General features: G+C 38.0%; 2 protein-coding genes across 5 annotated transcripts; one reads left to right on the top strand and one right to left on the bottom strand.

The window, feature by feature from the left end:
- The first annotated feature begins 1,106 nt into the window (after positions 1-1,106).
- Positions 1,107-5,636, top strand: LOC112164923 (calmodulin-binding protein 60 D). 4 transcript variants are annotated; one of them, XM_040519560.1, is made up of 9 exons: positions 1,107-1,348; positions 1,460-1,566; positions 1,952-2,027; positions 2,220-2,278; positions 2,400-2,899; positions 3,001-3,161; positions 3,238-3,441; positions 3,922-4,153; positions 4,411-5,636. In XM_040519560.1, exons 2-9 carry the CDS (start codon positions 1,469-1,471, stop codon positions 4,980-4,982), a joined length of 1,902 nt encoding a protein of 633 aa, XP_040375494.1. In that variant the 5' UTR covers positions 1,107-1,348; positions 1,460-1,468; the 3' UTR covers positions 4,983-5,636. The 4 variants fall into 4 exon arrangements, with proteins under 4 accessions (XP_040375494.1, XP_024157046.1, XP_024157047.1 ...); XM_024301278.2 differs by having other exon boundaries at positions 1,443-1,566; XM_024301279.2 differs by having other exon boundaries at positions 1,428-1,566.
- Positions 5,637-5,757: 121 nt separating this feature from the next.
- On the bottom strand, positions 5,758-12,423 carry LOC112164922 (anaphase-promoting complex subunit 4). The gene is made up of 19 exons (XM_024301277.2): positions 12,219-12,423; positions 12,030-12,141; positions 11,840-11,931; positions 11,548-11,631; positions 11,213-11,452; positions 11,004-11,084; positions 10,662-10,813; positions 10,204-10,364; positions 10,010-10,110; positions 9,825-9,899; positions 9,265-9,444; positions 8,880-8,965; positions 8,706-8,804; positions 8,291-8,395; positions 7,744-7,882; positions 7,402-7,626; positions 7,153-7,305; positions 6,519-6,600; positions 5,758-6,038 (listed from the first exon to the last, which is right to left on the bottom strand). The coding sequence occupies exons 1-19, from the start codon at positions 12,288-12,290 to the stop codon at positions 5,944-5,946; spliced, it is 2,334 nt and encodes a 777-aa protein (XP_024157045.1). The 5' UTR covers positions 12,291-12,423; the 3' UTR covers positions 5,758-5,943.
- Positions 12,424-12,475: the final 52 nt, after the last annotated feature.

Below are 12,475 nucleotides of genomic sequence, written 5' to 3'. Positions count from 1 at the left end.
GTACATGAGTTCAGCTAACCAGAACTTTCATTTTGGGTGTAACTTTGAACAATTTATGAGCATGTGGAACTGGCGTTTAGTTAAGATCATGCTTCAGTTGTATACTAAAATTTTCTGTACCCTTGAATGAAATCAATTCAGTGTTACATTGTTCTACAGAATCGTATCCAAGAACTTTTGCGGCATGTTGTGGCATCTTGCCTTTTTTGCTCGTATAGTGGCACCTTTGTTAAAGACTTAAAAAGTGTAGTTATCCTCCTTTTGTAAAGAAATTCGTTTTGTCACCAGTAATAAGGTCCAAATTTCTATCAATAATTGAGAAGTAGTATACGGACTATCTCACTATGACTGTGTTTGTCATTAAGCTCATCCTACTGTCACGTATATATTATTTGAAAGCACAACCGCGCTAGCCGCTAGCTAGAGGGTTTATCTTTTTTCACAGCAAGTCTACTTTTGGCCTTTGTTGCAAAAGACTAAATCGTGCAATCAAATAACCACGATCATTACTGTTAAAGATTAACAACTGGTTTCTCACTACAATTTTTTTAACACTGTAAAAATGCCAAACAAATATTAACCGACACTTCATTTAAATTTACAAATATAAACATATCTTATATTATACACTAAAATATGTCATTTATTTGCATGGAATTTCAACGACAAAAACTCCCCGAAATACATAAGTAAATGTCAAGAAGTTGCTTAGCAATTACAGGAGAGAAATTGAAGACTCTGTTAACAACAATCTAATCACTTAGGAGAAGCAAAATCCAACTTTGATATTCCTTAATCCATCCTTGACTCTTCCATATCCAGTAATTACTTCATCTTCATCACCCCCCCACAATAACCCCACCTACACTCACCACACACGATCATCAGTCCCCAATATCCAGCCCACCAAAGACTCACGTGGCCAATGCTTTAAAAAATTAAAAAAAAAAGATTCCCCCACCGACGGCCCCGATCACCCTGATCGTTCGCCTCCGACAAATCTCAGCCCCACCGACCCCTCCCCCGGATTCGCCACTATTTCCAAGTAAAAGGGGCCGTCTCTGCCGTCATCGTCAACTTTTTCAACATTAAATTTTTTCAAACACGTTAGCGGGGGCGAGAAAATTCGCCGACGCTTCCTGGAAACTTCTCAGATAGCTCTCTTTCTTTCCTATTTTTTCACTTTCCCGCTCCTCTATTATTCTCTCCTTTTCACTTTTTTTGTCTTTGCCTTCCCCCCTCCCCCCCCCTCATCCAATTCGATTGCCGCAGCCGCAATAAAGACTAGCGTTTCGGATCAGGGTTTCGGTTGAGCAGAGAAAGAAAGTTGTTGACTTGGGTTTGGTTGGTGAGTGTTGGCTTGCGGAATTGGAATTTTGCCAGTCAAAGTGTGTCTGCGCTTTATTGTGATTTTGTTTTGCATTGAGATTGTTTGTAATCAGAGAGGTGGAAGATGCAGACGAGGTACATGGAGAGATCGAATAGTATGGCCAGGGAGAAGCGGGGTCTGGATTCGGCCGCAGCTGAAGAAGGCCAGCCTGATAGGAAACGCCCAGCTCTAGCAAGGTGAAATCTTTTTCTTTCGAAAAATTCGACTAGTGAATTTAGCTGGAATGGTGTTTCCCGGAAATGTGGAAGCTCTTTACTTTTTATGGTTCATGTGACTTGAACTTGGAAAGTCATTTTAGAGGTTGCCAAGTGATGTGTAGGAAGTAAATATTGGTCTGGATTATGGGAAGTCGTGGCAGTGTTTAATGGGTCTTCCTAATCCAGACGTAGTGATTACAGTTTATTATGTCATTCTCATATGCTAACATGATTGGTTTCGAGATCTACAGATGAACTTTTTTAAATTTATATAGTCGTGGAGGCATGTTTAGTCCAAGTTGGATCGAGAAGTTGTTGGATTCTATGAAATGTTAAATTTGCTTTAAATGTTTGTTTGATGCAGTGTAATTGTTGAAGCTCTCAAGGTCGACAGTCTGCAAAAGCTTTGCTCCTCACTGGAGCCAATTCTACGCAGAGTTGTAAGTTATATAACTTTTTGTCGACTTTTGTTTTTTTTTTTGGCTTTTGTGAAGGATTAGGAGAATTATTGTTTTCAATTTTCATCCGTTTAAAGAAATTCATACCATTTATTGCTTCCTAATCTGTAATTAAATGAAATTGGATTAACTAACATGCATAGCTGATGTTTCTTGTTTATTTAATGTGAACAGGTCAGTGAAGAGGTAGAGCGTGCTTTAGCAAAATTAGGCCCGGCTAAACTTACCGGAAGGTATTTGACCCTTTCTACCTAGTTTTGTTAATTCACTTTTCTTTCTCTTGTTTCTGTTACTTATTCAATCAGTTATTTTTCTTTCATGTCAATAATTTGTTCTTCTAATGGTTTTAAATAGCAGGTCGTCTCCTCCTAAACAAATTGAAGGACCTGATGGAAGAAACTTGCAGCTGCACTTCAGGTCCAAGTTGTCGCTTCCTCTCTTTACTGGTGGAAAAGTAGAAGGAGAGTGGGGTGCCGCAATCCCTATTGTGTTGATTGATGCAAATACACACTGTGTTGTCACATCAGGTCCAGAGTCAATGGTGAAACTAGATGTTATTGTTCTTGAAGGTGATTTTAACAATGAGGACGATGATAACTGGACTGAAGAAGAATTTGAGAGCCATGTGGTGAAAGAGCGTGAAGGAAAGAGGCCACTTCTCACTGGGGATCTTCAAGTGACACTGAAAGAAGGTGTAGGAACTCTAGGGGAGCTGACATTTACCGATAATTCAAGCTGGATTAGGAGCAGGAAGTTCAGGCTAGGATTGAAGGTTGCCTCAGGCTGTTGCGATGGAATTCGTATCCGTGAAGCAAAAACAGATGCCTTCACCGTTAAGGACCACCGTGGGGAATGTGAGTCAATAATTTGTTCTGGACATGTTTCCTCTTTTGTGTGCAAAATAATGATAATAATCAAAAGTTAATCTTTGTATTTTTTTTTTTTTACTTTACAGTATACAAGAAACACTACCCACCTGTGCTAACTGATGAGGTTTGGAGATTGGAGAAAATTGGAAAAGATGGGTCATTTCACAAGAGACTGAATAAGGCCGGAGTCTTTACTGTTGAAGACTTCCTACGACTTGTGAATAGAGACTCGCAGAGACTGCGGAATGTAAGAATATAGAACTTGTTTGTCAAACCGAGATACAAACAATGCAGTTCCTAAGTTTTTTATCCGTTTGTCACAGATTCTTGGGAGTGGCATGTCGAATAAGATGTGGGACGTCCTTATACAACATGCAAAGACCTGTCTTCTAGGTGGTAAACTCTATGTGTACTATCCTGAGGATGCAAGAAGTGTTGGTGTTGTTTTCAACAATATCTATGAGTTGAGTGGGTTAATCACCAATGAACAGTATATGTCCGCTGACTCTCTCTCAGACAGCCAGAAGGTATGTGACCCTCTGGTTTCTTTGGTTTTCGTGGGTCCTCTATGGTTCATGGTTTTGGTTAACTTATGGTATGAACTGCAATGTCATTGACCTATAAACTTAATGGATGTTTCTTCTGTTTTACGGTTTTACCCATACAGGGAGAAAATCTACTTCATATGCAGTTGCTATTCAATTTATAAAGGAACACCAAGATTAAGCAAATTAACCTTAATAGTCTGAACTTCTGGTTGATGTGTCTGAATATACTTTTCAGTTTCTACTTTAGGATTGTGTTGGGATCATAGTCGTAGCCTTTAAGTTTGATAAGTTCAACTAGACTGATGTTAAGTTGTGTCATGACTCTTCTATACTTCCTTGGGTCTGTTAAAGACTTAAAGCTATATATACAGAGCCATAGATATTTTTTAAGATTTTATTCGTTTGTAAACTGTCAGAGATGAAATCTGAGAGAACAGTGAATGGTTTTGTTTCTTGCAGGTCTATGTTGACGGTTTGGTGAAGAAGGCGTATGAAAACTGGATGCATGTTATGGAGTATGATGGAAAGTCTCTTCTAAACTTCAAGCAGCAGAAGGGTCCAGTTACCTCTCAACTTGAGGTTCCCATGGTTTCGCAGGAGTATACAAACTCATTTAACCAGCAGTTCACACTACCTAGCCTGCCAGTTCCTTCAGAGCAGAATATTATGGATCCTGGATTTATTGCGGGAGGTATATTTTCTTTGGCCAAAATGTTGTATCCAATGACTTTATCGAAAGTTATATCTAAAGAGTCATCCATCCTCCCTTACCGGTGGGATCACAAAGCCTGAGGGTTGGTACAATAACAATTTAAATTTTGTTGGTATGTTTCATAATAGTCTGTTTTCAAATTTATAAGATGCAGTAGAAAAAATTGAGGTTTTGTCTGTTTCCCCTAAACTATGTGGTTGCTGACTTGTGTGTGTGTGCTTTCTCTTTCATTATAGGTTATAATGATGGCATGGCAACCCGATTTTCAATACCTCCACAGAACGTAAATCTCAATCCTCCCGTTCAGTTTGATGGCTCTTCATTCCCTCTACAGAGTCAGTTGCCCAGCACTTCGCACCCACATGAAATCCAAAGAAGTGAAAATATGCGTGCCCTTGGTCCGCCACAATCATCCACATCAGGATTCCAGAATGTGGATACATCCAATCTTGCTTCTTTTAGGGGACTTGACTTTTTCCCAGAGGAAGAAATTCGTACGAGGAGCCATGAGATACTTGAACATGAAGATATGCAGCATCTACTTCGTATGTTTAGCATGGGTGGTCATGGTCAAGTTCACGGTCAGGGTGTCCATCCTTCCATAAATGCTACCGAAGACTATTCTTACGCCTCAGCATATATGCCCAGTCCATCTATAAACTACAATTTCGACGATGATCGCAGCCGTTCATCTGGTAAGGCTGTTGTTGGTTGGCTCAAACTTAAGGCAGCCCTTAGATGGGGCATATTCATTAGAAAGAAGGCTGCTGAGAGACGGGCACAACTGGTTGAGTTGGATGAATCATAATTTATGACTTGAATGAAGAAAGGAGATTCGCTGATACAGTTTGGTGTCATGAGGGAATCAGTTCCCCAACCTGAATTTGTATCATGTTGCAGTTTCTAACTTCAGCAAGAATTGAGTGGTTCCGTGGATAAATCTAGGAGTAAAACCTTGAGTCTGGGTACAGTTGTTCCTTGGAATATAAGTCTGACATCTTCGGACCTCTGACTGTACAGTTCATGAACAGTAAGCTGATCTTCTCAGTTGACACCCGCTGCTTTTAACGGTTGTGCTTTACTTCGAAGCATGCTAGTTTTCTTGTGACATAGGCACCATTTCACTGCAACTTGTGAAATCAACAGTGTTGAGCTCTTTCAACTGACTAGCAATGTTTCAGCGGAAGCTTTCTTGTAGCTAAAGTTGGCAAAGGTGTTTCTTATTTACATTTCACGGAAGGCGTAAGGGTACAAGTGAGTACACTTGTTGGTAGTACGTTGTTCTTTTATTACTCATTGTTCTGTGAATTTTTTCTTTTTTTTTTGTTCACGAATTGTATTTTGAACTTGACATGATTAATGTCACTGAAGAATTTTTATTCTTAATTTTATTTGTATTGTAATCTAATAAATGTAATTTGGTCAATATCTAGTTATGTAAGAAATGAATTTGTTTTTGTACGCACCCTATAGTTTGTTTCTGTCGTCAGGGGCTCAGGTGATAGGATTACTGGATTAAGTAGTCAATGGCTGATATGTTTTTGATCGACGTATGCCATTAATCTCTAATAAGTTGATCACCGTTTTAAGCTGAATAAATTCTCGATTTCATTTCGACTGGCAGACAATGTTATGGGTTTGTCCAAAGTATGAACTCATGCCTCATTTTGTGAGCTTGTCCTATCTTGAACCTCCATATATACAAAATTTATACCCCTGGTTGATTGAAAACCCATGAAAACCAATCTGATACATAAAAAGAGTGAGGGTCACTCTGAATCAGAAACTTCATCTTCATCTTCCTCCAGAATGTAGACCAAGGCACGCTTTCTTGCAGCAAAAACACAGGCCACACCTCTTGATGCTGTCACAAAAAATTCAATATAAATATAAGAAATGCTGCACGTTGTAGTTTTTATGGGGAATATACACCACAATACGGCACCACGAAAAGTTGGAGACAAACTAGTTGGTCAAAATAAACCACGATTGCTGTATTCATTTTCATCACTTCTAGCAAAGATTAAGGTTTTATTTTGATATGCTGAAATTTAAATGTTGGGTTTTTGATTTAAACATTTTGCATTAAATGCTAAAACGCAACATAGAAAGAGTTTTGATCATTTTTATCAGGACAATAATAAATAAAACTGAGTCAGTGATTTAAAGCGCATTTGAGATAATACCTTTTTTCTCGAGCATTCCTAAATACTAAATAAAACTAAAGATTCACAATTTATGTGAAATTCAAATCACATTCCTAGCTTCAGACCCACATGATAGAATTTGTCCATTGTTTGGATTCAAAAACATGATTGACTAAGAAACAATTAGAGCGACTTACAGCTAACTGCTAGAGGAGCAATAACAGAATGGGGTATACTGCGAACCTTCTCGTTCTCCATTTGCAAGTGAACAACAGAGTCCTAAATGTACAAATAGAGAATAGTAGCATTACCATAGAGCAACAGGGAACAGAGATTGCATCAGAATAATCAAGGAAAGAATGTGATTGGGTCTTTATTTTATTTATAAAAAAAAAAAAAAAACAAATCTCTCGCACAGCTTAGGACAAAACAATAATTGAAAAAATGGAGGGAAGAAAAGAAAAAGAAAAATGCTTGACATGACACTAAAACTAACAATAGAACTGCTGCACGAACAGCATACAAGCACCCATCCAAATGAAAAGGAAAACTATTTCAACAGGGGATGAGTTTGAGTTCTCAAAAAATAACCCACATGCCCCAACTTTGACAGCATGCTTTTGTAGAAAGAGTGGTCAATCGATGACCAAAAGAGAAAAACAGAATGGTTACAACTTAGGATAGAGAAGTTAAGGATAACAACTTGACTAATACTAAAATAGAGTACAGAATGCAATTGACACTGTGATGGAGAAAGATAAGAGTTATGTGATCTCTTTTTCAAGTAATCTAACCCATATGAATGGATGAGTGAGCAAGGATAAGAATTACCTTCAGTTGATGCAAGTTCCAATAGTTTAGACTAGTGGATCTTGTGATAGATACAAATGGAAGGTCATTTGCTTGCACAATCATCATACAGGCATCACCAGAGCTTTCAGAAGTGGTAGTTGTTTCATTTAATAATAAAACAATCTGACTTTCCTGCAAGAATAAAGTAGCTTTAAAGGAAATCCAAAAACAAATACAATAAAAAAAGAATCACTGCTGTTTGTAAGTAACAAAGTACAGTTTCTCTACCTTATATAAAGAAAGATCCACACAGTAATAACCAACAGGGATGCACAACAGTACAGCTTCTACTGAAGTATAACCCCTCTTTACAATGCTTGAGTCATGCATAATCCCCCTCACTATGCCTATACAATTTTCCATACCAGAGAAGGACTCATCTGGTATATGGAAAGATATGTAGTCAAGAAACATATGTTGACGAGTCTGATGAGGGACGGAATGGGAGGCATCCTATACAGGAAGGAAAAGCAACAATGTTACTGATTAGCAATCCAAGTATTGGATTTTATTGAATAATACCGAATGGCCATGCAATTTAAGGTCATTAATTACTAAAATAATAAGTACCTCATAATATGATACTGACATAGGAATACTGGTAGACAAAGATGCTGACGAAGGTGGCAGTGGGCAAAGTGGCAATGAATCTTCACAGACTATCTTTCTTGAAATTGTAGTAAAGGGCATCTGAAAAGCCTCCTTAAAACTAAAACACCAAGGGGGGTTTATAAGTTGAAATAGAAAGTATTACTTTCAGAGAAGACTTATTCTATATATGCTGTGTATGCTGTGCTTTGATAGTGATTAAAGTAATGAAGTGAAATTTACTGCAGTTGTAAAAAGTCTAAACTAGAATGACAATTTAAACACGTTAAAGCATTAACTCTTTGGTCAGAGAACCCATGGTAGATTCAAATAGTCAACATCGACACTTTCAGGAACCAAAGCATGTCAATTTATGTCAGAAAAGCTTCCTCCATTTGCCAACCTCAGTAAATTGTGATGTTCAATATATTGACTACATGACTAACACAATCCAACATTCATAGAGAGGGAGATAATAGTCACGTAGTCACCAAAGCTACAGTAATCAATTCTCTAAACCTCTGCATACCTAGACTCCATCTGCTGAAATTCCTTGGCTAACGTCCTCTGCAGGTGCTCACAATCTGAAAATCCCCCAAACTGAACTAATTCTCTAACTCTCTGCACTGTTTCCCTGAAATAATGGAAAGCAGATTTCAGTCTTGAGAAATACAATGAGAATCCATATTCCAAATACTTGTATAATTACAGACATAAATGCACACTGAATGTCCATTGTCCTCAAATCAGTCAAATGTACATAAATGCAGACACATAGATTTGTGAACAACAAAACAGACTGACACTCCAAGAGTGTTAAAGACAAATGTTGGATAAGCAATAATTATCAACATGCTAAATATATTATATGATAGATGATACTAATTAAGAAAATGGTTGTACTCCAAAACAGATTGCCTCTGAGTGATATATAAATCACTTACAATCCAACTTCGATACTCTCATCAGCTTCCGACGCCTCCAGCAACTGCTTAACAGGATCTTGGTCATATAGAAACTTCAAGAATATAACAACAAGTTCACTGCCAAACTGATATGTGTGAGTAAGCGAATAGATGCTGATAACCAGATTAAACACATGAATACTAGGCACAGACCTATTGTACAGTAGAAGATGATGATCACTGGGTTCTGAATTGAGTAACTTTATACACTTCAAGAGCCAATTGAAGAAGTTCGAAAACTGAACGAAAAGACAACATCAGATATTAATGGGAAATTTGCAGGAATCATGAAAGAAATTGTTCTATTTCATTTTGTACAGTAACCAATTTTCAAATTGCCTGAATTATAATACTTCTCCAGGTAACTACAGTTTCTCTAAATTAATAGTGGATCTAAGTTAAAGTACATAACTACTTAACATTTCTAACTACAGCCTCGTTAGTAAGATATAGTTTGGGGAAGTGAAAGGAAGAATAGACGGGAATACTGTTCAATAGTAAGATACAAGAGCAACAATGATTCAAGATCAAAGCAAACCTGCTGCACCACAGATGAAAGCACCCTGATAAACCGTTCAACTTGTACAAGTATCATTCCAGCTTTTTCTGTTGCATTATTGATAAGCGTCTCATCCAAACCGATGCCCTGATAGCGTGCTCTCCATCTTGAAAGGCCTCTTAGTTCTCCCATCCTGAATGCGATAATTTCTGCAGCAGGCTGGAAAGGGTAGGTAGTTAGCTTTGGTTACAACTCAAGCCCTCTGATAGGAGGAGTATTGAGCAATAGGATCAATTATATCAAGCAATAACTCGACTTGTATCATTAAACAAAGCTCAAGGGATAAACAGAAACATATACGAGATTGGGGACTCATGATGTTTACAATGAAAATGTGAACCCTAAACTGGTAATCTATGTTTCCTCTGCCAATTCCGCATGAATATATGAGAGCATTTTTCTTAGACATAGATTGTGACAATGGAACTATTTTATGCTCTAACTGATTATATTAGCTGACCCCATCAAGGAGTACGGCAAAGATCAACTGCTTCTAACATGAAAATTTGCATCAACAGCAAGAACTAATAATAAAGCACCTGGAGATGATTTAGGATTATAAGCTGCAGTTCTTTCCCAGCACCACAAACAGCCTTTGACACGCGCTTCACGCCCTAAGTAGAAATACAATTTTTGAATAAATTATATGATTGCATACAGTTTGCTAAGCGGAATGCATAAAATCAAGATCTCAAAAGAAGATGTTACATGAGACTAAGCATACCACTTCACCGAGAGAGTTAACTAGAAACTGATGAACTGCTGGACTAGTCCTTGCACCGCCTAAAAGACTCAAAAACTCCTCTTGGGGAGAGGACTGGAGTCCTTTAAAGAAATGGTAGGGACAGTATGAATGGGCGAACTAAATGACCAAGAACAATATCAAGAAAAAGGGACTAGGTGATATTCAGAAGTTACCATGGTCTATGATCAGATTGGACAGAGAATCAAACTTGTCATGAAAAGTGCGCATAGCATCAGACCACTCCTTGTGCATAACTGAAATTGATGACCGAATAACCTCTGCCAATTCCTCAATGTTAGAAGCTTGTTGCGCCACTTGATGAAGCTCACTTTTTCTACAATGATAAATAAAATGGTAAGCCAGATATTTGATCTCAAGTGGAAAATCAATAGGTGAAACTTTAAACATTCTACAATACATAGCTTGACACATGAATTACATTTAAATCAATCTCAGATCCTAAAACTTAGAATAAGCAGCAATTGGCATGCACTGAAACACTGAACAAGAACAAGAGAAACAAAATAATAGAGGAATTAAATATAGTATAATATAATATAATCATATCACAGCACAACTTATTATATGTTTTGAACAGTCTGTAATATCCTGGTTGCCACAGAAAAGTTACCTCTTCCAAAATATAGATGTATCAAGCACTATGCAATGTAAGCCATGCATACCAGGTTCAGTCATCTGCCTGTTTTCTGATTCTTCCCTATCTTCAATTAATTCTCCTGAACACATGACTATCAAATGACAAAGATCTTTTGACAAAGCAACCTAATGACAACAACATGTGATAACATCAGTTTGGCCTGGTAAATTAGTTCGCTGTTAACCTGTAAATTGCTTTAAAGAAGAAGCACTTTAAGAAAGAATAAAGAAAAAAGCAAATTTATGCTAGCTTTAGGAAAAAGGAAAATTCCAACAGCAGGACCTTTCAAGATCATTATGAACACAGTGAATGTACCTTGTAAACAGAAGCATTCAGAAGTCTACACTCAGCTTCAGTATCCTTAAGTGGACTAGCAGCACCAAAGTTGTGTATGTTCTGGCACGGGGAAAAGATGACACAGGTAGTTACGAGACACATCAGACATAAACTGGAATATGTAGCTTCACAAAACTAAACACAAAAACCTATAACTTTCTCAGAATGGAGCAGAAGTTACTACTTACAATTTTCCCTATCGGAAAGATCCCAAATATACTAAAGCAAATGAATCCATCTTTATCTCCACTGCAGAGGATATTAAAACGTTGCTGTGAAGAATTTGACAGCTCTCGAAATGAATCTTCACTATCATCCATGAAACCGGTCTCTCCAGATACTAGTCCAGGCATTCGTGGAACTCTTGGAGGTGGTGGAAAGAAACGAGAAGTACGGTCTTCATATACCGAGTGGCTGCCATACTCATCCTGACATCAATTTTTAAGAAATAGATCAAAATGAGATCATAAATAAAGTAAAGTGATTTCATGATTTTACCCATCAGAATCAATTTGGCACATACTCTAGTCATCTGTCCATCCTCCTCCCAATTAAGAGAAACAACAGCCACAGTATGCGATTTCAAGCTCCTCAACAACTTTCCATTCTGCCTTGCATTCAAAATCACCGAAAACAAACAGATTAGAAAAGCATAATGAAGAGGGAAAAAAAAAATTTATCTAGCTGCTCATACACTATATCATATGTACTCTCTAGAAGCTTGTAGCATACGTGATGCAAATCCTACACACTATAATCGGTGAATTCATGTAATTCATATCACAATGTTTCACTCGAAAATTAACGCTACTCACTTCAACATCATGCAATGAGACTGTTCCATCTTCGAGCCCGACGGCGATGGCTTTACCATCAGGTCTCCAACACAAAGACGTTATGCTCTTCCCTACACAAAATGTGAACCCAAAAAAAAAAAAAAAACTAAGCTCACAAATTCACAACCAAACCATACAAGGCCAGAAGAACACAAAATCAGAGAGATACCTGGGGAGATTGTCCAGAGCCTCTGCCAATTGAAGCGGTGCAGTAAAATCTTGGAGTCTTCAGTTACCATGGCGAGTAAATCCTTCTCGGGATTCCACTCCGCGATCTTAATCTGGCAATTGAAAACAGAAAATTACTATTCCGATCAAAACAATTGGGGATTTGGAGGCTGTGAGTGTAGAAGCGTACCTGCGAAGCGACTGGCTTGTCAAACTGGAGCTGGAATGGAGTGACGCGTTGTTCTTCTTCGTCGGTTTCCATGGCCAAATCTGGTAAACGAAACAGTGTAGGAGGGCTTTGTAAAACCCTAAACCCTAGCAGGAGTGGAGTGAATGTGGCCAAAACGGTGCCGTTTGGGAAGAAGGAGAAGAGGTTAACACCGAAATGAAGAGGGAAAAGCAATGGAGATTGAAAATGAGGGCGGGGGACTTTTATTTGCGTTTTAA

Source organism: Rosa chinensis, chromosome 5 (genome assembly GCF_002994745.2).
Source record: "Rosa chinensis cultivar Old Blush chromosome 5, RchiOBHm-V2, whole genome shotgun sequence".
Lineage (NCBI taxonomy): Eukaryota > Viridiplantae > Streptophyta > Magnoliopsida > Rosales > Rosaceae > Rosa > Rosa chinensis.
This window is presented reverse-complemented; position numbering and strand designations above follow the sequence as displayed.

Bases quoted from the DNA above. Each gene is read 5' to 3' on its own strand.
- LOC112164923 (XM_024301278.2), top strand. From the start codon at position 1,454: ATGCAGACGAGGTACATGGAGAGATCGAATAGTATGGCCAGGGAGAAG. The intron at 1,567-1,951 runs GTGAAATCTTTT...TGTTTGATGCAG, and splicing joins AAACGCCCAGCTCTAGCAAG to TGTAATTGTTGAAGCTCTCA. The intron at 2,279-2,399 runs GTATTTGACCCT...GGTTTTAAATAG, and splicing joins CCGGCTAAACTTACCGGAAG to CAGGTCGTCTCCTCCTAAAC.
- LOC112164922 (XM_024301277.2), bottom strand. From the start codon at position 12,290: ATGGAAACCGACGAAGAAGAACAACGCGTCACTCCATTCCAGCTCCAG. The intron at 11,932-12,029 runs GTATCTCTCTGA...CATTTTGTGTAG, and splicing joins GCTCTGGACAATCTCCCCAG to GGAAGAGCATAACGTCTTTG. The intron at 9,900-10,009 runs GTATGCTTAGTC...ATTTCTACTTAG, and splicing joins TTAACTCTCTCGGTGAAGTG to GGCGTGAAGCGCGTGTCAAA.